The sequence below is a fragment of the Equus asinus genome, chromosome 15 (assembly GCF_041296235.1).
Source record: "Equus asinus isolate D_3611 breed Donkey chromosome 15, EquAss-T2T_v2, whole genome shotgun sequence".
NCBI classification, from domain to species: Eukaryota; Metazoa; Chordata; class Mammalia; order Perissodactyla; family Equidae; genus Equus; species Equus asinus.
The window spans coordinates 42614069-42632952 of record NC_091804.1 but is presented as its reverse complement, the minus strand read 5'-3'; the positions used below and the strand labels follow the sequence as shown (position 1 = coordinate 42632952).

At 46.4% G+C, this 18884-nt stretch overlaps 1 protein-coding gene across 1 annotated transcript; it reads left to right on the top strand.

Annotated features, from left to right (window-relative positions):
- Positions 1 to 665: 665 nt before the first annotated feature.
- On the top strand, positions 666 to 18581 carry CYP24A1 (cytochrome P450 family 24 subfamily A member 1). The gene is made up of 12 exons (XM_014832194.3): positions 666 to 1592; positions 1793 to 1983; positions 3145 to 3238; positions 5082 to 5178; positions 7603 to 7694; positions 8625 to 8736; positions 10149 to 10294; positions 13437 to 13603; positions 14413 to 14491; positions 14974 to 15171; positions 15269 to 15388; positions 17154 to 18581. Exons 1-11 carry the CDS (start codon positions 1335 to 1337, stop codon positions 15377 to 15379), a joined length of 1545 nt encoding a protein of 514 aa, XP_014687680.2. The 5' UTR covers positions 666 to 1334; the 3' UTR covers positions 15380 to 15388; positions 17154 to 18581.
- The last annotated feature ends 303 nt before the right edge of the window (positions 18582 to 18884 follow it).

Genomic DNA, 18884 nt, shown 5'->3' with positions numbered 1-18884 from the left:
TAGAGCTTGCTTAGGATGGACTTTGTGGAGAGGGGTGGGGATGGCGGGGCCAGGTGGTTTGAAGCAGCACGTGCGTATCCTTTGCGCAGAGTCGTCGGTGTCCAAAAAGAGGGAGGGGGCTGATGGACCTGGAGAAGTAGCCCGGCCCCGCCACTGCCAGCCACGCCTTTAGATCGCATTCCGCGTGCTCATGGTGCTTGCTGACTGCGGACAAGGCTCTGTTGTAGGCACTTTACCTGCATTAATTCGTTAAATCTTCATAACAACCAAAAAATGGAGCAGCCAGGAAGGAAATTCTACAAACTCACCGGGCCCTCCTTGCCCAAGTTAAGACCCGAAAGTGAAATCCCCTATTACCTGAAATGCTTGCATTTCAGGAAGTCTCAAAACTTCCCCACCTTGGGAGGTGCAGAAAGCGAACTTTCCTCCAAAAAGAGTTCCATCCAGGCTGGCAAAACCTGGCTCCGGGGAGGCGCGCGTGCTCCTGGGGCCCCCGCCAGGCGCCGGCTGCCTTCCCGGGGCCGCACTCGGAGACCTCGCCCGCCCAGCAGCGCGATTGTGCAAGCGCAGGGCTGCAGACGCGGCCGCCGGGACCGGCTCCTGCCCGCCGGGGGAGGGCGGGGAGGCGCGCCGGGCGCGCACCCGGTGAACTCCCTGCTCAGCGTGCCTGCGGGGGGGTTATCTCCGGGGTGGAGTCCGCAGCGCTCCCGCCCGGAGAACAGCGCATCGGTCACCCGAGGCCCGGGCGCCCTCGCTCACCTCGCTGACTCCATCCTATTTCCACCTCCGCCCCCAACCCCCGGGCCCCGCGTCCCTGCGGGCCAGGCCAGCTGGGGCCCACTCCGCCCTACTCGGCGCGCTCATTGGCCACCCAAGGCCTGCCCTGTCTCCATAAATACTTGGTCCCCGGAGCATGAAGCATGAAGAGGGACAGGAGGACACCGCAGCGCCAGCAGCATCTCTTCTACTCCTTGACACCTCCACTTCGTGGCTCCAGATCTGGAAGTCAGACTTGCAGACCGGCAGGCAGACCCACATCCTTTTCTTTCCTCTTCCAAGAGCCACTCAACTCCCGGCTGCACTCCTCCAGCCCCCGCGGCCACCGCTCGGGGAACACCCGCACCTTGAGCCTGCCTCCCGGTGCAGCGTTGAGCATCCTCGCCAAGGTCCTTTCTGCTGTCTGTTCCTCCTCCGCACCCTCCATCACACCTGCTGGTCCTCTTTGCCTCTCTTTCCCAGAATCGTCAAGCCCCCAAATCCCGCCGGCGCCTCTTTAGCAACCTCGCCCTTGCCGGTCCCCGTGCATTCCCAAGTGCCCGGTCTCCTGCACTGTCATGACCTCCCCCATTAGCAAGAGCCGCTCCCTTGCAGCCTTCCTACAGCAGCTGCGCAGCCTCGGGCAGCCCCCCAGAGCCGTGACATCCAGGGCGTGCGCGCCCGCTCAGCCACGTGAGGTGCCCCTCTGCCCGCTGATGGAGCGCGGCGAGGCGCAGAACGCGGCCGACCTCCCCGGCCCCACCAAGTGGCCGCTGCTGGGCAGCCTGCTGGAGATTCTCTGGAAAGGAGGACTCAAGAAACAGCACGACACGCTGGTAAATGCCTCGTCGCGCCCCAATTCCTTCTCCCCTCCTTTCCCTGCGCTCCAAACCCTCCCCAAGGCAAGCAGCCGGGGCGCACGGGGCGCTCGGGTATCCCGGCAGCGGCGGTCCCCCGGGAGGAAGGAGGAGGGAGAGACGCTCCTGAGACTGCAGGGGATGCGCCCTGACTTCGCGACACGCCCGGCCCGCTGCAGGCGGAGTACCACAAGAAGTACGGCAAGATTTTCCGCATGAAGTTGGGCTCCTTCGACTCGGTGCACCTGGGCTCGCCGTGCCTGCTGGAAGCGCTGTACCGCACCGAGAGCGCCCACCCGCAGCGGCTGGAGATCAAACCCTGGAAGGCCTATCGCGACTACCGCAAGGAGGGCTACGGGCTGCTGATTCTGTGAGTCCAGGCGGCAGGATGGGGCCCGGTGGCGGGGCCTGATGCGGTTGGAAATTGGAAAGGGGTTCCCTGGGCTTGGACCGCTCCTACGCAGGACGAATAGGATAAGCCCCTCCCCGGCGCAGTCGCGGGCTTCTGCACGGACTAGAGTGGGTCGAGGGAGAGCTATGCTGCGCACCCAGCACCTGCCTTCTCCCTGGCGCCTGAGCAGGGCCGTGCCTGTCCTCAAAGAAACGGCAAACAGCATTATGCAAACTGGGGCGTTCAGACTCTTGGGCGAGATGAGGTTCTGAAGTCGGCGTCCCGGGCAAACGTCTTATACAAACAAAATTACCCCTTAGAATTCTGTGTAACCCCCTCTTGGGAGCTCAAACGCCAGAACTGACCTTCTTTGGGTTTTGACAGTGACCTTCCTTTCTGGAGGGGAGTGGGGGCTTATGACCCAGGTCTGCTTGGAAAGGGGGAATGAGGAGGGGTGTCAAACCTGCATTTTAGACAGACAATTGCTATACGGTGATGCGAGTCCTCTGCGCTTTAATCGTTAGCATTTAACAAGTTAGCACTTTTTTTACTCCCACAATGTAATGCCTCATAGTTGTATTTTTCAGGATATAGTTACTGAAATTAAAAGCCGTAGTAAAAGCGTGGCGCGTCTCAGGCTGTGTGGTCTGCTGCGGGGCACGTGAAAAGGGTGCGTGATGAGAACAGGCTTTTACGACGCCACTGAACCTCTGACTGTGTGTTGTTCAAAGGCAATGGCAGAATTCGGCATTTGAGGTGTTTTGTGAATGTGACAAGATTTTTCCTCAAACAGATTTGGGTTGGTGAGGGGAGCTTGTTCACATGCCCAAGGTCACCGCAGGGACTTGAGACTGCTGACCTCCCAGCCCAGCCCCAGCAAGGGCACCTCAAACGCCCTGAGCCCAAATCATCTGGCTTCCCCTTTCTGGTGCAATCTTTGGCTGGGAGAAAATGCGCTTTTTCATCCTATTGTCAAACCAGTCCAAATATTCCAATGCTCATATTCTCTGGATATTTCTGGGCACGATTATCAGCGTTCATTTGCTTATATAGTTCACACAGTTACAGAGCTGGAGGTATATCTGCTTTCCCCTTCTTTCTTTTCAGTTTTATCTGAATATAGTTCTGTTTTTCGCCCAGGGAGGGAGAAGATTGGCAGAGGGTTCGGAGCGCCTTTCAAAAGAAACTGATGAAACCGGTGGAAATAATGAAGCTGGACAACAAAATCAATGAGGTTTGTGGGCTGGGGCTCCGGAGGCAGGAAGGGACGTTTATGGGGCTCAAGTCACAGCGACAAAGTACAGAGGGAAGAACAGGCAATTTGGATGATTCAGGGGGCTTCCCTTTCTCCTCATTCCTCTCCTCATGTTTCTCCCCCTAAACCCTCACTCCTCCTCCTCCACTCTCTTTTTAAGTAATATCACAACGAGGGAGCAGTTATGGGCATGGCTTTGGCATTCCGCAGTCCAGATCTGAACCTCAGCTCTCCAGCCCTTAGCTATGTAACTTGACTATACCATTTAACTTCCCTAAGACTCAAATTCCCAATCTATAACAATTCCCACTCCACAGGTTTGCTGTGAAGATTAAATGAGATAGTACTTACAAAATTCCTAGGAAGTGACATATGAGCTGGGGTTTGCAGGATAAGTAGGAGTCTATAGGCCGGAGAAGGTGGAGAAAGGCATTCAGGCAGAGAGAATAGCCTGCTGAAAATCTGGGGGCATGAGATGGCATGGTGTGTTCAGAGAACGGTCCATTCAGTGCAGGTGAAGTGAGGCTTTCTCTGAAATGATGCTGGACAGAAGGCAGATCTTGACAATGTTTTTTGTGCCGTGCTAAGGTATTCAGACATTCTCTTTAGCCAATGGGGGGCCAAAGGAGGAGAGAGTCAAGCGTATAGCAACCTCTTTTCACTCCTGTTCACTCTGGGTGTTTATTTTGAACTGGACCCATATGGGATCGTATAGGTAACAGATCACAAACTCAGAAGCTTCCGGGGGCCAGGGAGCTAATATAAACGTGTAAGGCAGGCCCAGTAGGGATCTTGGCAAACAGAACAGTGCGTGCCCGTAGAGGGGACAGCTGCCCCACCTCCAGCAATGACTGCTCACGGGATCCCAGTGTCGTCAGATCTTGTAATTATTATTATTTTTTGATGAGTAGTGGAAAATTCGTATGTTCCTGTGAAATCTCTGGATTTTTTTATGGTAACAAATTAGGGAACTTTTTAGTGCCCTGTGTAGGCAAACTAACCATGCCCCTTGGTTACATCTGTGGGCTTTGTAGTCACATTTACCTTCTTTCAAGCCCCATAGGGCCACTTTGCAGCTGTGTGTCCAAGGGGGCGTGCCTCAGCCTCCCTCTGAGCCTCAGTCTTCTCATTTGTTACCCAGGAGCTGGGAGGGACGACGGGACTTCCCGGCTCGGCTTGTGAGGGAGTGGTGAGGAGCAGCTCAGAGAACACATTCCATGCAGTGCTCGGTTCAATACAAGCCTTGTTAAATGCGAAGCATTAGTTATCTAAAACCCTGATTTTGGAAGCTGGCATCTAGAAGCCTTCCATGACTTGCCCAAGGTCACGGAGCCATTTAGTGAATGAGCTGCATCCAGAATTTGCAGATTTCTTGGCTCCAAGTTCAACATGCTTAACACAATTCCAGCCAGTGAGGAGATGTGAGTTTGCTCACGTGTGGAAGGGACCAGCCTCGGGATGGTTACAGCAGCAGCATCCTTGAGATGTTGTGCTGTCAGGGACACTTACCTGATGCCTCCTTCGTGGTTTAGTCCCCATTCTGTTTAGAAGAAATGTTTTCTTTTTCTTTAAATTTAGATCAAAAGCTGAAACTTAAGCTTCGAGGTAGCTGCAGGAAAAGCTCAGGAAATAACCCAGGATAAGGTTGTTAGGATGAAAGGTGAGCACCCAGGGAGAGCGCATAATGAGTGTTGCCTCGGCGTGAATAACGTCATGGGCAATGAATGCACAGGGTAGCAAGCCTGCAGTTAGCGTACTAGCTCTAAACTTTTGTTTTTCTTCAATGACTCAAATGCATCTCTTGTGATTTCTTTCTTTTAAGGTCTTAGCTGATTTTGTGGGTAGAATAGATGAACTGTGTGATGAAAGAGGCCACATTGAAGACTTGTACAGCGAACTGAACAAATGGTCATTTGAAAGTAAGTTGTCTTCACAGTCTTGTTCATTTGATTTTGCAAGTGATTTTGCAGATAAAATGTGGCTCTATGGACAGCTTTTCTGTGATCATATACTAACGGTCCAGAAAAGGCCATGGCAGCCTTTCAGGCACTTAAGTTATGCTTCTCACTATGGGTTGTTTATTTAGTCATTCAACAAACATTCATTAAACACCTGCTATGTGCCAGACACCATGCTTGGTACTAGGGACAGGCAGCAAACAAGACAGTCAACATCCCTGCTCACATGGAGCTTAGATTCTAGCAGGGGTGACAATCAACAAGTAAATGCATTTTAATATATACTCTGCCAAGGGGTAGGGGAGTTAAGAACCTAGGTGCCTAGATGAGGCAAGTCTGCTTTGGTCAGGAGACGTTTGAGACAAGACCTAAAGGAAGAGAAGGAGTAAGCCACAAGGGTATCTGTGGGTAGATTGTTCCCGAGGAGCTGGGATGTTCAAATGCCCTGAGGTGGAAGCATTCCCCATGCCTTTGAGGAACTCTGAGGATGTTAGTATGAATGGATCGTAGGGGAGGGAAGGAGGAGCTGAGAAAGATCAAGTCAGGGCATGTAGGTCCTGGCAAGAACTTCTAGTCTGAGTCAGATGGGGCACCACGGAGGGGTCCTAACAGAAGGAGGCATGATCACAGTCTCCATGGATCCCTCTGGGAATAAAAGCAGAGCCCCACCTGGATGGGCCTGCTGCCCAGTGGGGGTGCAGGCAAGGGAGCGGACAGTTTCGGTCTAGTGAGTGAGCACCTAACTGAGGCGGAAGGTTGTGGGAGAGTCTGAGAGGGCTGCCTCAGCTGAGCTTGGTCAGGGAATGCTTCATGGAGGTGGTGCCGTCTGAGCTAAGGCCTGGTGGATGGGTAGGAGTTGGCCAGGTGAAAGTGAGTTAAGGAGGAATGTTCCAGGCAGAAGGAACAGAGAGTGTTCTGTTGCAGGCACAGTAGAGGAGCTCAGAATGATGGCAGCACGTCCTGCAAGGGAAGGGCCTGGCGAGGGCGGAGGATGGGGAAATCCATACACCAGCAATCGATGTTTGGCTTTGAGCCTGGGAGTAGCTGGGAGTGATAGTAGAGTGCTTTTAGCAGGAGAGTGTCGTGGTCTGATTTGCTGGAAGGATTGCTCTGGCTGCTGGTGTGAGGGATTGGAGAGGGTACCCCAAGATGGAGACTTTGTCGCGACTGTCTTCCTCATGACATCAGCCTCACTTTAAAGTTTTGGGCAGTCATCTTAGCATGTTAGAAAGCTCCATGCAAATAAGAAATCCACAGAAGGTGTTAAGGGAAAGAGGAGTAAAGAGAGGGAGTGATTACAGAAGAGAAAAGAAGTGTATGATTTGGAAATTTTCTGCTGGTAATACCCAAATTAAGGAGTATTGAATGCATTGAGTTGCAAATCGAAGAAAACCTGACTAGGGTAGTTTAAAAGTTATTGTCCAGCATTATGAGAAGTCTGAAGGAAGGCAGTCGCCAGCTGGCACTCAATGTTGTCATCAGGGACTCAAGCTCATGCTTTCTTTTACTCATCCATACTTAGCTTGTTGGCTTGTGCAAAATGGCTACACTCCTCCTGGCCTCACCTCTGCATTCTAGGCAAAAACAAGAAGGAAAGAGGGAAGAGCTAAGCCAACTATACTTGTCCCCCTTTATTAAGAAAGAAAATGAGGGCCAGCTCGGTGGCCTGGTGGTTAAGTTTGTGTGCTAGGCTTCAGGAGCCCAGGGTTCATGGGTTCGGATCCTGGGCACAGACCTACACACCACTCATCAAGCCATGCTGAGGCAGCATCCCACATATAAAAATAAAGGAAGATTGGCACAGCTCAGCAACAATCTTCCTCACAAAAAAAAAAAAAAGCAAATGAGTATTTCCCTAGGTCTTAGTGGCCAGACCTGGGTCATGTGGCTGCTCTGGCTGCTACAGGAAGCCTGGGAATTCAGGGAACAGAACTGTCATCAGAGTCTTCCATCATTCCTACTTTATTGCCTGAGGACTGAAACACTGACAGCCTAAATAAAATCGGGGCTCTGTTAGGGAAGAAGTGGGAAAGGAGTATTGAGTAGGCTGTTAACAATGTCTGCCACACGTGATATCAGGGATAAACCATGGCAAAAGCAAGATATTCCAGGAGAGGTTCATGCATGTATAAAACCAGCTACATGGGCACAGTGCACTTCTGACCTGGAGGTTCTGCAGGGGGCGGGTCATTACACCCGCAGATAATTTCTAGAAAGAGAAGAAAGTGATCACGCCCCTTTCTCCCAGACTCTTTGCCTTTCCTCTGCGTTCTTAGACAAGGCCTCACTTCTACAAGAGACAGAATCGAGCCTTCCGTAGCCAGCTAATCACACACTCCAGCATGACTGTGATTGTGTAACGGTGTTGACTGTTTTAAATAACAGGCATCTGCCTGGTGCTGTATGAGAAGAGATTCGGGCTCCTCCAGCAGAACGCAGGGGCTGACGCTCTGAACTTCATCGCGGCCATCAAAACAGTAAGCAGCCACTCGGGGCGGGCGCTTTTCCTTATTGATCTTTCACAGAACTGAACAAACGTGCCTCACAGTGTTTCCCCGGGAGTGGCACACACACCTGCTCTCTTACAGCCGTTAGGGTCCATTTTAACGTGTGTTCTGTATTTTCATGTATGTACGTTCGTGGCTGAACATATAATAAAGCACGTTCAACGATTGTTTAGGCAAAGCTAAAGTAGATATTTCAGTTAAAGGTCAGCTGATTAAAAGTACTATTTAAGAAAGAGTCTGAAAATGTTCAGATTTTAACTTTTAGTTTAGGTCTTACACGGATATGGTAGACACTGTGAAAACGGTTTAGGAATGGCTGAAGTTCGCAGATGATTGGAAATTGAAGTAAATATGAAAATCATAGTTTTCCTTCTTTTTTATTTTTATGTTTAGGTGGTAAGATGAAAATTTTTCTTGAACACATCTAGTGGAAAATCATCCCAAAGATGAATTTCAATCTGTCCCTGGGGTGGGGTGGTACAGCTTCCAGGACTGGTGCAGAGAGGCCTGGGGCCTCCTTTGAATCCAGCCCTTGGGGGAGCCCGGTTTGGGGGTGGTTGTTTAGAATGCTCCTCTTGGGGGCCGGCCCGGTGACGCAGCAGTTAAGAGCGCACATTCCCCTTCAGAGGCCCAAGGTTCGCCGGTTCGGATCCCGGGTGCGGGCATGGCACCGGTTGGCAAGCCATGCTATGGCAGGTGTCCCACATATAAAGTAGAGGAAGATGGGCACGGATGTTAGCTCAGGGCCAGTCTTCCTCAGAAAAAAGAGAAGGATTGGCAGCAGATGTTAGCTCAGGGCTAATCTTCCTAAAAGGAAAAAAAAAAAAGAATGCTCCTCTTAGAGCAAAAGTTGTCTTTGAGAGGAGAAGCGGGCGTGAAAAGGTGTTTGCTTCCTCACAGATGATGAGCACGTTCGGGAGGATGATGGTCACCCCAGTCGAGCTGCACAAGACCCTCAACACCAGGGTCTGGCAGGCCCACACGCAGGCCTGGGACACCATTTTCAAGTCAGGTAATCTGGCCACACACGCCCGGCAGCCCTGTCTCTGGAGCTGCTGCTGGAAGGTCTGGAATGATCTTCTTGGCCTGACCACCTTGATCCTTCAGTGGAGTTGTGCCTACCGATTCTTTAGGCTTTGCAAAGACCTGGGTCTGGGGATCGCCTGGTGTAGATGAATTCTAAGGGAAAGGCAGGAGGCAGCTCTCTGTGGTCTTCTTTGGGAACGAGGAGTGGTTAAAAGCCAGGCCTTTGGAATCAGAGATACCTGGGTTCAAGCTCTGCCATTGGTGTGGTGGGTTGGCCAAATGTGCTATCTCCTTTTCATCCTCAGTTGTCTTGCCTCCAAAATGGGCTAATAATCATAATGATAATACCTACCTGGATGCAACTATTTCTAGGTCTAATATAGATAACGTAAAATCCTGGCATATCACAATATCTCAATGGATCAGAGCTATTTCTGCTACGTTATGGAGGGAATAGTTGGTGCTAGGTGTTGTTCTATCAGTATGCACACACGCGCACACAGTCATTTAATCCTCACAAAAACCCTGTAAGGTAGATCCGTCTATTTGCCCCGAGTGACAGAACTGAGGCACAAAGAAGTAACTTTCTCAAGATAACATGCTCGCTGATGGCAAAGCCATGGCTTGAAGCTGGGCAGAAGGGCTCCCAAAGCTCAGACAGACTCCAACCGCTGTAGCATTTATTGTCATCGCTGTTATTATTGCCATCATCACCATTATTATTTTTCTGGTGGTGGTTTATATAAAGGATTAAAGTGAGGGAGACACATGCCCAGAAGGTACTTTACAAACGTTAGAAATTTTTACCATTATTGTCAACACGCATGGGCACTGCACGTGTGTGTGTGTGTGTGTGTGTGTATGTTTAATAACTTAGGGGAGGGGATTCTCCCCTCCTCTACTGCCAAGATTTGGGAGCCAAATCCCACTTTGCCTGTATTAGTGACCATATGAGCCAGACCCCTGGATCTGGGTCCAAGTTCTGATTCCGAGGGCAGTCCCACGTCCCACCTCTGTCTCACGATGCTCTCTTCTAAGCTCCCAGCTCTGACTACTCAAAATGTGACCGGCAGACCAGCAGCATCAGCACCCCTGGGAGCTGGTTAGAAATGCAGGTTTCCAGGCTCACCCCAGACCCCTGATTCAGAATCTGCATTTTAAGAAGATGCCCAGGTGGTTCTTGTGCACATTAAGGTTTGAGAAGCCCTACTCGTGTGGACATTGATCAACCCTTGCCAACTTAACAGCAAGGCAATCTGAGCTTGTCTAACAAATTGTCAGTGTCCCTGAAAAGCCCCTTTAGATGTTGCAAGGAGGATTTGATCTGAGGTTCCTTTTCGTTCTTTTCCTCATCCTAGTTTTCAGCTAACTTCCTCTCCCTTTTCTCTGCTCCAATAGTCAAATCTTGTGTCAACAACCGATTAGAAAAATATTCGGAGCAGCCCAGCGTGGATTTCCTTTGTGATATTTATCACCACAATCAGCTTTCAAAGAAAGAGTTGTACGCTGCTGTCACAGAGCTCCAGCTGGCTGCAGTAGAGACGGTAAGAGTGGGCCTGATTTTAGTTTGCTAAATAAACAGTCTGTAAAATCTTTTTCGTGATGAATTTTAACTTGTCATTCAGCTCACTCGTTCCACGGTGATTAACTGAACCCTAACTTAGCAAAATAAAAAGTCTCCTCCTGGATGTTGAGTGAGGCCCAATGCACAGGCTTTGTACTTAGACATATGGTGGAAGGATTCATGTCCTCTGGTGACGAAAATCCAGAGCAGGATCCCAGTGCCATGACAGATGTGCGCACCGCCATGCGAATTCAGAAGCAGTAAGATTCCACCCCATAGCCACATAATCGAGGTTTCTAAAATTTGGTTATATTTTAGATGGTTGCACGTTACCCCTAAACTTCGTCTATCATTTATCATAAAAATATTGGGATACTCTCTGCCAGTCCAGTAATATTTTTTTCTGCTTAAAATTGTAAATATAGTGAGTTTGGGAAAAGTTGGTTTCAATTTAAGTGAAACAGCTCATTTTAAATATCAAAATTCTGTCCCTGATGTGGCTGATACTCCCAGTAAATACTCAGTGCAGCCAGACTCCAAACACCACTTCTGACAAGCATCCAGGTGGTTTAGTTGTCTTTGATTCCTTCTTCGAGCTGTCGTGGGACAGGTGCATGTTAATATCCCTGACAGGCGCAACATCTCATACACCTGTAGTCTCTGAGAAGAATGTTCCTAGTTCATTTCTTTTCCTTGTTTTCTCCTTTCTGTAGTGTTTCTGTAGCCTGAAGAAAAAGTAGGGTTTTCTGTATCATGGGGAATAGCAAGGTTGTAGTTTCTCCTCATGCCCCAGAAGGCCGTCGACAGAGGAAATTCATTCCAGCTCACCTTCCTATCGACTCACTTATCCTGAGTGTTGACTCACTGATCCTTGGAGGATCAAAGGAAAGCTTCACCCATTCTTTTCTTCCCCCACTGGAATGCGCGCTCCAGGAGGGTGATGACTTGGTTTCTCCCCTGCTGTGTTTCCAGGATGTGGAATAGCACTTGGCCTATAGTAGCTGCTTAGTAAACACTTGTTCAATAAATGAAAAAATTCAGGAACTCTTGAGTGCCTACTCTGTGCCAGGCACTGTTCCAGGTGCTTGAGAGACCACCATGAGCCAGAGACAAAGGTCCTCACCTTCATGGAACTTAAATGCTAATGGAGAAGACAGACAATAGACATGTAAACAAACAAGTAAATATGATCATTCCAGATAGTGGTGCGGAACATAGAGGAAACCATCAGGGTCTTGTAACAGAGATGGAGATGGCGGGGTGGGGTTCCCTTGCTGAAGAAGTGATACTGGAGCTGACTCTGGAATGAGAAGGGATGATCTGGTGGAAGAGCACTCCATAGAGAGGAAACAGCAGGTGCAAAGGCCCTGGGGCAGGAAGAGGGATGGAGCTGGAGACCTAGAAAATGTGGTCAAGTTGACATTGGAGAAGTCAAGGCGCCATGTTAACCAGGAGTCTTAGCGAGGCATTGGGATATCATTACACCAGTGATGGAAAGCTCTGGGAGGGTTTTAAGCAAAGGAGTAGCCTGATCAAATTCATGTTTTGTAAAGTGGGCTCTGGCTGCTGGGTGGAGAATGCACCTAGCAGAGGGAGAGTGGAAGCAAGAAGGCCAGCAGTCTCCTCCATGGAGGTAGAGCTGGGATAGTTTGCATCAGTGAGTTTTCTCAGGCCGCTTGCCTGGATTCAGCCGTTGCCATTATACTCACAGGCCTGGGCTGTCTTACAGGGCTTTGGTGAAAGCTGCAGTTATCTGCCTTTCGGGAACTCTATTTGGCATTTGCGGTAAGGGACCCACTGATATGGTTAAATGTTTCTTTTTTAGTCCTGGGAAGTCACATTTGGAAAATCAGAGAAATTTGAAAGTGTATCTAGTTTGGTGGCCGCGCCCTCTTCCTGTTTTGTAAATTGGACTCGTAATACTGCCGGCTACAGTGTATTTGCAGCTGAGCCTGCCGGCCTCTGACATGAGGAAGCCTGCCTCAAAGCATCTTCTTCCAAAAATAATAGATACCGTTGGCTCCAAAGCGTCTTGCACTCTGCTCGTTTACATGAGTGGGACCTGGCACTTAGCAAAAGCGTCTTCATGTCTGCAGAGGGAGGACACAACGACCATTTTTACAGGAATATTTGGCTTAAATTAGCTAAAAAAAGGCCTAAAAAACAAATACATATGACTACCAGTGGTGAAGATTATGAAGCTAAAAGCTACCCTGGCTGTTTCTGCCAATATTTTTTTCTCTTCTCATTGCCTTTGGAAAGGAAATAAAAGATGCCACTTAAAAGGCAATGAGCCTTTGTCAGAAACTGTGGCTGCTTCCTTGAAATATTCAACCTGAAGCTAGAATTTCTTATTTTCGGGTTGGCACCCTCCTTTGAGGGCTCTTTGCATGTGGCTGAAACCCTGGGTATAGACAATGCCTTTATATTTTTGCGGTAATGTTTTAGGGTGTGGCAAAAAAAGGCTTTCTTTTAAATTCCAGACATGCAGTTTCTTGTGCATTTGCACTGTAAAATTAACAAAAAAGCAAACTCTTATTAGCAATACTCGTAGGATCTCCATCCCTGTCTCTCCACTTAATTTTTATAGCAGTTTTTTTCCTTTAAACAATTCTTTAATTAAACTTTTTTTATTTTAAGATAATTAGAGATTTGCATGCAGTTCTAAGAAAAAATCGAGAGGGGTCCTTTGTATCTTTCACCCAGTTTCCCCCATGTTAACATCTTGTATAACAATAACTCATTAGCATAACTGGGAAATTGACATGGCTACAATCCAGCCGTCTTGTTTTCATTCACTAGTTTTATGTGCACTCCTTTGTCCTCAATTTTTATATCAAACTATATTTTGAGTTTATATTAAAACCCTAATACAGCTGATTATTTAAAGGATTCTATTTTGACTCCCTCAGTAAGTAAGCTATCCTTCATTGATGTTTTGTAAAAGAAATCTGACTTTTCATATATTGTACTTGTGTAAGGCACAGCAAATAAGGACACATGGAAAAGCATCACTAACATATTTGCAGAGCAAGGTGGTTGGCGTCACCTTTTGTTCAGCTCATACTGGTTGTAAGGCAGTTTATTGCAGAAACTCAAGTTTGTGTCCATTTGGCTTTCAGACAGCAAACAGCTTAATGTGGCTTCTCTACAATTTATCCCGCAATCCCCATGTGCAACAAAAGCTTCTAAAGGAGATTCAGAGTGTGCTGCCTGAAAATCAGATACCACGGGCCGAGGATTTGAGGAATATGCCATATTTAAAAGCCTGTCTGAAAGAATCTATGAGGTGAGCACTCAGGCCCAAGCCAATATAAATATGTTGGAAAGCTCCTCTCTTAAGTACATAAGAAGGGGCCCCTCCCCCATAAACAGCTCCCACAGTGGATTCATAAACAGTTATCAAACTGCAAAAAAAGAGCCTTAGGACCATATTCCTTTTCTATTACTCATTTCCTAAATCATTTGGGCAACTTCTATTAAATCTTGGAAAGTCAGTGCCTTCCCCTTTAAATCAGTAATAATAAAACTCTAATGAGTGCTGTGGGCACTAATTAAGATTGGAGGCATGATTGAAGGCTCTGAGATGAAAGCTCAGCTAGGGAACCATATTATTATATGATAAGACATAGAGACATCTTTGTTTTTGAGCCTCTGGGATAAAATGTTCTTTTTAAATTCTTTTTACACCGTTTCTGGAAAACAAAAACTCACAGCCCCTTAGGATGAGAAGGAAATAGCTTTAACTTCATGAAGGGTGGATAGGAGAAACCTAGAGCAAACATCCAGCTTAAGGTGCAGCATGAAAACGTACACAGTTGAAGTCTGGATTGAAACAGGGAAAACCAGTGTTAACAGCAGCTCAGCAGGCTTGTGCTGGGGGTTTAACCAACACAAGACGACAGGAATCCAAACAGGAGGTGTAAATATTGAGCAGAAAGAGACAGAACTTCTTTATGAGGAGTTGGGATCCTGTTCTCTTTTTGAGGATGAAGTTAGGCAGCACTATTTGTTTAACCAGAATCTGCATTCCCATCCACCTTGGAGCCAGGACTTGGTCTGTGGCCACGTGGACATCTTTGATCTTGTTTTTTTCAGGCTTACCCCGAGCGTGCCATTTACAACTCGGACCCTTGACAAGGCGATAGTCTTGGGTGAATATGCTTTACCCAAAGGAGTAAGTAGAATTTGTACAGTCTGTACCTTGCAGAGCTTTGAAAGATATACTTTCCAAATATTCATCAGATCTCCCTAAAATTTTTTACTGGGAGAGCATTCACTTTGGAAATATGTAGATTCTAGGACATAGTTGCACAGCATAGTATTGGGAGTCATGGCTGGAGACAGAGAGACCTGGATTCACGCAGAGCCTGGAGTGACTTACATCACCTCCGTGAGCCTCAGCTTTCTCGTCTGTAAAATGGGGTCATAATAGAATCTACCACGTGGGGTTGTTATGAGAAAGCAATATAAAATTTGTAAGTTCTTTACCTATTTGTTACCTGGCACATTTCAGGCACTTAGTACATTTGGCAACCGTCATTATTACAAATTTTGGGGTTACTTTTACGTTTAGAAGGTGATCACTTTTGTGAATTTTGCTATTCCAGCATTTTCTTCTGTTTAACTTAAATGCCTTGTGTTCTTCTGTGTCTTTAGACAGTGCTGATGCTAAATACCCAGGTGTTGGGATCCAATGAAGAAAATTTTGAAAATTCAAGTGAGTTTAGGCCTGAACGGTGGCTTCAAGAGAAGAAAAAGATTAATGCTTTTGCGCATCTTCCTTTTGGCATCGGGAAAAGAATGTGCATTGGCCGCCGATTAGCTGAGCTCCAGCTCCACTTGGCTGTCTGCTGGGTAAAACCCTGTCTGGATTTCTGCACTTGTGTTCTGCGTTATTCCACAGGGCGGGACAGGAGGGGTAATCCTGCTTTTTTGTGCACGTGTGTTCCAGATCGTCCGCAAATATGACATCGTGGCCACGGACAATGAGCCTGTGGAGATGCTGCACCTGGGCATCCTGGTGCCCAGCCGGGAGCTCCCCATCGCTTTCTGCCAGCGATAAGAGGCTCAGGTGAGCATCTAGGGAGCTGTGGATGACCAAGGGGTGAGCCAAGCTCGGAAGTCAGCCAGACTCGGGTTTGAATCCCTGCTCGCCACTGATTCAAGGGGTGACTAAATACTTAGCCCAGAGTCTGTCATCAACCAGCTGCTCAGTAATGCAAGCTGCTGTTAGAGTTTTTGCATGTGAATATCGGGGGAGGACAAGCTTTTTCTGTAAAGGGCCAGTTGGCAAATATTTCAGGCTTTGCTGGCAGTAAGCGTCTCTCACTTCCACTTAAATCTGCCTTGCAGCTTGAAAGCAGCCTCAAACAGTTTGTCGATGAATACGTGTGACCGTTGTATTAGTCTTCCAGTGCTGCCGTAACAAATTACTAAAACTTGCATTATATAGCACACATTTATTACCTTATGTAGGTCAGAAATCTGACACAGCTCTTACTAGGCTGAAACCAGGTGTCAGCAGGGCTGCGTTCCTTTCTAGAGGTCTAGGGAAGAATCCATTCCTTGGCCAGTTTGTGTTGTTGCAGAATTTAGTTTCCTGTGGTTGTAGGACTGAGGTCCCCATTTTCCTGCCGTCAGCTGAGGGCTATTCTCAGCTTCTAGAGGCCACCCACATTCCTTGACCCATGACCTCTTCCTCCACCTTCAAAGTCAGCCGGAGGGAATTGAGTCCCTCTCCATGCTTTGACTCTCTCCTCCTCCTTCTGTCGAATCTCTCTGACAGGACACTATTTGGGATAATCTCCCCACCTCGAGGTCCATAACCTTCATCACACCTGCAAAGTTCCTTTTGCCATGCAAAGTAACATATACACAGGTTCTGGGGATTGGAGCATAGGCATTTTTTGAGGGCCATTATTTGTCTACCAACACTATGTTCCCAAAAAACTGTATTTATAAAAACAGGTGGTAGGCCTTATTTGACCACAGGGCCTTGGTTTACATACTCCTGGCATATAAGGGTATACATTTACCAGCCTATATTAAATATAGTGTAATACTTTCTTCTGCAGTATACCATTTTCTACCTTTTCTGACAATATAGGTGTTCTCATACCATCTTCACAACTTTTGTCATATCCATATACCGACTACTATTTAATTACTACTTCATTATTTTCTTCAAATGAACACAGCTGTAATAGTATACTTTAGCCTTATTCCCAAGCAATAATTTCCTGGGTGAAATGCTATGCTTGTCAATGTTGTTATTTTCCCCAACTACACAATAAAATGAATTTTTAACTATTAAAGTGATAAGTTAACCTGGGAAACCTTTAATATCATCTTCTGTGGAAATAGGACATTTCCGACATACGGCTTTACAGAATTGCCTGTCAATATTCACACCCGGTCTCAATGACTCTGCCCTGTGAACAGCAGCTCCTAGACTTTGCCTGGAACTAGTTGCTGTTTGCTGACTGCAAGTTACGGGGTATTTGCTGATGGATAGATTATTTTGGGAAATACGCAGTTATAGATGAAATTTCTGAATAAGGCCCAAATGAACTCCTCTATAAGCATCTGGTACCACTAGGCAATTGTCAGATTCTGAGCATCCAACAGAGCTGAATCGAGTAGCATAACGACGGAAATCTAGGTTAATTTAGAAACTCCCAGGCATCAGCGAGGACAGCACCACGTTTATCACAGTGGACCACACCTTGGGCAAGAGCCTGTGGCACTTTTGGTTTTAGCGTTTATTTTTTGCTAATAATTCCTCTTATTTAGTTACATTTCTTTGATATGTAATTGGGATATACTTTATTTTCCAGAATTTTTTTTTTTTTTTTACGAAGACCAAAAACAGCAATTTTTATTCTCCTGGAAGAATGGTGCTTATGACTTCTACATTCCTGGAAGGCAAACCTCAAAAGCCAGAGCACGAAGCAGCACATAAGAACATTTAGACACAGGTGTCTATACTCTGTCTTCTGTACAATTGTTCCAGAAGCTGTACTGTCCATATAGATGATGGTATTTATTAAGGTTGTATCTGACTCAGGGAAGTGGATTCCAAGCAGAATCCGAGGCGCTCTCAGGGTATATACTGCTGGCTTACGCTTAACCAATGTCAGCACCACCCAGACTTATATAGAATTGTCCATGATCCTCTTTTCTCTTGCATCTTCCATGACATGACAGGGACGCTGAGCGCTTGTCAGTTAGTCTGGTAAAAGTCACTGAATGTTTCTGTTCCTGCCCTACCAAATTCACTGCTTGACTCTTCTCAGGATTAAGTGTACATTTCACAATGGAAGGGCTGCTACAGCTCAATTTTCTGGAGCTCAGGGTATTATGGACAATCCATTTATTGTAACTCCATTTAATGTAGTATTTGGGAAAATACTTGCTAATAATGTAATCAAAGTTAAATGTTGGTTAAAGTTAGCAGGCCCCCAGGAAACTGTGTTTTTCCTGTGTTGAAATGAAAACATCAGGAAATTAGAAAATATCTCTATTTTAAGAAGTACTTGAATGAAGTCAAAACCTCTTATCTAAGAATATCTTGATGATTGACTGTGACATCATTTTGTTAAAGGACCCTGAAATCTTTTATTTAGTTAATGTAGTTCCTCTGTGGCATTAAGGAGCAGATCAACAGGTTTCAAATTGTGTGTGTGTATGTTCTGATGGCAGTTTGCTTAACTCAGACTTAAAAACATATATGGTATTTGATTCAGGATCTGTGGTAAAGTTCAGTCACAGCTTAAAAATGTTCAGTGTGATCTTAAGAAAGGGACTTCCCCTGCCTCAATTTTCCCATGTATAAAATGGGACAGTAGTAAAATGTGCATACATTATAGATTCACCATATAACACTTATGTGATTTGAACTTCTTGGGGAAAATATGATTTTATAAATGGAAAATGTATAGACATTTATGCAATACTTATAAAACTTTCTAAAAAATTGTGTTTACATATGGTTTATTTTCACATATTTTTACTACTACGTTTCCTAAAAGCAGACGGTGGATCTCTGTATATTTGATAAAGATTTCTTTTTAGTTTATATTTTTAGACTATTTCAGAAGTATACATTCATATCTTCATATTTTAATAAGTATGTACATATAACTAGAATAAGTATATGCTTTCTCCCTGCTGTGGAATTACATGTAGGATTATAAATCCACCTGTGTTGTCAGATTTCATCTGTGTGTCTTCTTTGAATTCTCTGAAAGTAAGAATAAAAGTTTAAAAAAATTCGAGATGTTTCCTCTTATTGCATTTGCTACAATAAAATTTAAAAATTCAGACTTTGTCTCACTAGAAAATTTTCTCACGTGGCCATTTTACAGGCCCTATTTCTCGAAATCTACCCTTACAAAAATCTGGAGTTCCTATCGAACTTTGAAGAAAGATGATCATTTGGATGGCAAAATAATTTTCCATTTTTTGGTGCTTAAGTATTTTTCCAGTCCATTTACTTCTATCTCCACCCTCCACCCCCTTCACACTGGTTGTGGCCACTGCTATCTCTTGCCTGGACCACTGCAGAA

What these genes read in the sequence shown, in the direction of transcription:
- CYP24A1 (XM_014832194.3), top strand. Translation starts at nt 1,335, where the DNA reads ATGACCTCCCCCATTAGCAAGAGCCGCTCCCTTGCAGCCTTCCTACAG. An exon ending in GGACACCATTTTCAAGTCAG is followed by an intron (nt 8,737 to 10,148) that starts GTAATCTGGCCA and finishes CTGCTCCAATAG; the next exon opens with TCAAATCTTGTGTCAACAAC. An exon ending in TGTCTGAAAGAATCTATGAG is followed by an intron (nt 13,604 to 14,412) that starts GTGAGCACTCAG and finishes TGTTTTTTTCAG; the next exon opens with GCTTACCCCGAGCGTGCCAT.